This window comes from Acomys russatus, chromosome X, assembly GCF_903995435.1.
Source record: "Acomys russatus chromosome X, mAcoRus1.1, whole genome shotgun sequence".
NCBI lineage: Eukaryota > Metazoa > Chordata > Mammalia > Rodentia > Muridae > Acomys > Acomys russatus.
In genome coordinates this window covers 91,365,730-91,367,898 of record NC_067169.1, presented here as the reverse complement: position 1 = coordinate 91,367,898, position 2,169 = coordinate 91,365,730, and the positions used below count along the sequence as shown (strand labels likewise).

The 2,169-nt window shown below is 45.1% G+C and overlaps 1 protein-coding gene across 1 annotated transcript; it reads right to left on the bottom strand.

The window, feature by feature from the left end:
- Positions 1 to 538: 538 nt before the first annotated feature.
- Positions 539 to 1,618, bottom strand: LOC127185395 (testis-expressed protein 13A-like). The gene has a single exon (XM_051141871.1). The coding sequence runs from the start codon at positions 1,616 to 1,618 to the stop codon at positions 539 to 541; it is 1,080 nt and encodes a 359-aa protein (XP_050997828.1).
- Positions 1,619 to 2,169: the final 551 nt, after the last annotated feature.

Below are 2,169 nucleotides of genomic sequence, written 5' to 3'. Positions count from 1 at the left end.
GTAACTTTTCAAAAATATAAAAACCAAATACCTAAGATATATAAATAATTCAGTTTCACTCTAGAAACAACAATGAGATGTTTCTGCATTCCTGTAAGTGGATGTCTAGGTCACCCAGAACAAAGAATCTAGCAAAATAGAAATCTAAAACCTGTTTTGGGTTGGTGACATTCTTGTGAACTTTAGTCCGTTTGTTTGTTTGTTTTGTATTCTCTGGATTTTCTAGAACCAATGAATAAACATTTTAAACTTTAAACAACTTTAACCATTTTGTTTTCACAAGAATACTAGTAAATAGAACTATTTATTCAAATTTCTATATGCAGCCATACTCATGAAGCAGAAATTAAACTTTCTGAGTGGCAAAGTTAAAGGTGACTTTTATTTATATTTTATTCAATTTTGCTTTCTTGTTTTATGCAGTGTCTAATGGTCAAGAAATGTTCTCAGTCCCTTCAGTAACCAAAAAAAAAAAAAAAAAAAAAAAAACCAAAACCAAAACCAAAACCAAAAAACAAAAAACCAGAGCATAAATTCCTTAAATCACAGAGTTTCTCCAACGGTGTAAAAAGTCTTCAATTACTTTTGTTTCCTTGAACTGCTTACATTTGAAACATACATTTCTCCAGGAGAAATTCATCACATTACACTTATCACAGTACCAATCCCCAGCCATGCAAGTCATGCTACGCTTTTTGTTCTCACCACCGGTGTCCTCCCTTGGCTTGACTTTCTCAGGATGGATCTTCCTGGGCGGGGACTGCCTACCTCTCTTGCTAGGTCTAGAACGGGTGTAAGGAGGAACTATGGGCATTCGTTTGACTTCTGCTGCTGCTGCTGCTGCTGCCACTTGGGAACCAAAGTGACGTGGGACTGAGCTAGAGGACGAAAGCACACAAGGCTGAGCCCAAGCCCTTTGGATTTCACGCTGAGAATAATTATCTGCCTCGTTTCTGTTTGCTCTTCCAGAAAACCTGGTTTCCTCTACACAAGGAGCTGCAGCAGCAGCAGCAGCAGCAGCAGCGTGGCCACCCCTTAGAGGCTGTCTCACAGTCCAGTCATAGAACTCTTCTGCACGGAACACATTACTTAATCCATACGTCCCAGTTCCCAGGCCCTCACCTCTCCTTCCTTCCTGATTTTGATACTGAGTCCTCATCACACTAAGGGGCATATTTGTGACAAACCTCGGCCGCCCTACTACTCTATCAAGGCCCGTGAGTCCCTGTTGGAATTGGGACTCGGCGATGGCCCTTTCATCTTGAGGTTTATCCCTCTGTCTTTGTACCATCCCCAACAAGGCGTTAATGAACAGCCTCTGCTCAGTCAGCTGATCATGCATCAGCCTTACCTTTTCTCTGAACTCCAGCCTCTGCATCTCACCTATGCCCACTGCCATGGCCAGGGCACTCCACGCGCAAGATTTCTTCAGGGTCCTTGGTATCGCCGAGTCCGTCACGATGGCCTGTAGCTCTTCTTCTAGATCGCTCCAAGAGTTACACAACTGCAACCTACAGAAGAATCTACTAGGCCCATTTTTAACTATTTGTTCATTTAAGAAAGCTACCACTTCCCTGTGGCTGAAACCACACGTGGGATCAGTAAAATTAATAGCCATCCTAAAACTCTCGCGCCCGGCTTCTGACGGCTTCCTGCCTCAGAGCACCAACCATAGAGTATGAACTTTGAACTCCTCAGGGCCTCTCTCTACCCTAACGGTAGTCACGCGCCTCCTAGTGGCCTGACGGTTTAAGCGACAACACGCGCCTCCTATTGGTCCGACCGTTTAACTGACAACACGCGCCTCCTATTGGTCCGACCGTTTAACTGACAACACGCCCCTCCTATTGGTCTGACCGTTTAACTGACAACACGCCCCTCTATTGGTCCGACTGTTTAACTGACAACACGCCCCTCTATTGGTCCGACCGTTTAACTGACAACACGCGCCTCCTATTGGTCCGACCGTTTAACTGACAACACGCCCCTCCTATTGGTCTGACCGTTTAACTGACAACACGCCCCTCTATTGGTCCGACTGTTTAACTGACAACACGCCCCTCTATTGGTCCGACCGTTTAACTGACAACACGCCCCTCTATTGGTCCGACCGTTTAACTGACAACACGCGCCTCCTATTGGTCCGACCGTTTAACTGACAACATGCCC

Excerpts from the sequence above, each read along its gene's own strand:
- LOC127185395 (XM_051141871.1), bottom strand. The coding sequence starts at position 1,618 with ATGGCTATTAATTTTACTGATCCCACGTGTGGTTTCAGCCACAGGGAA.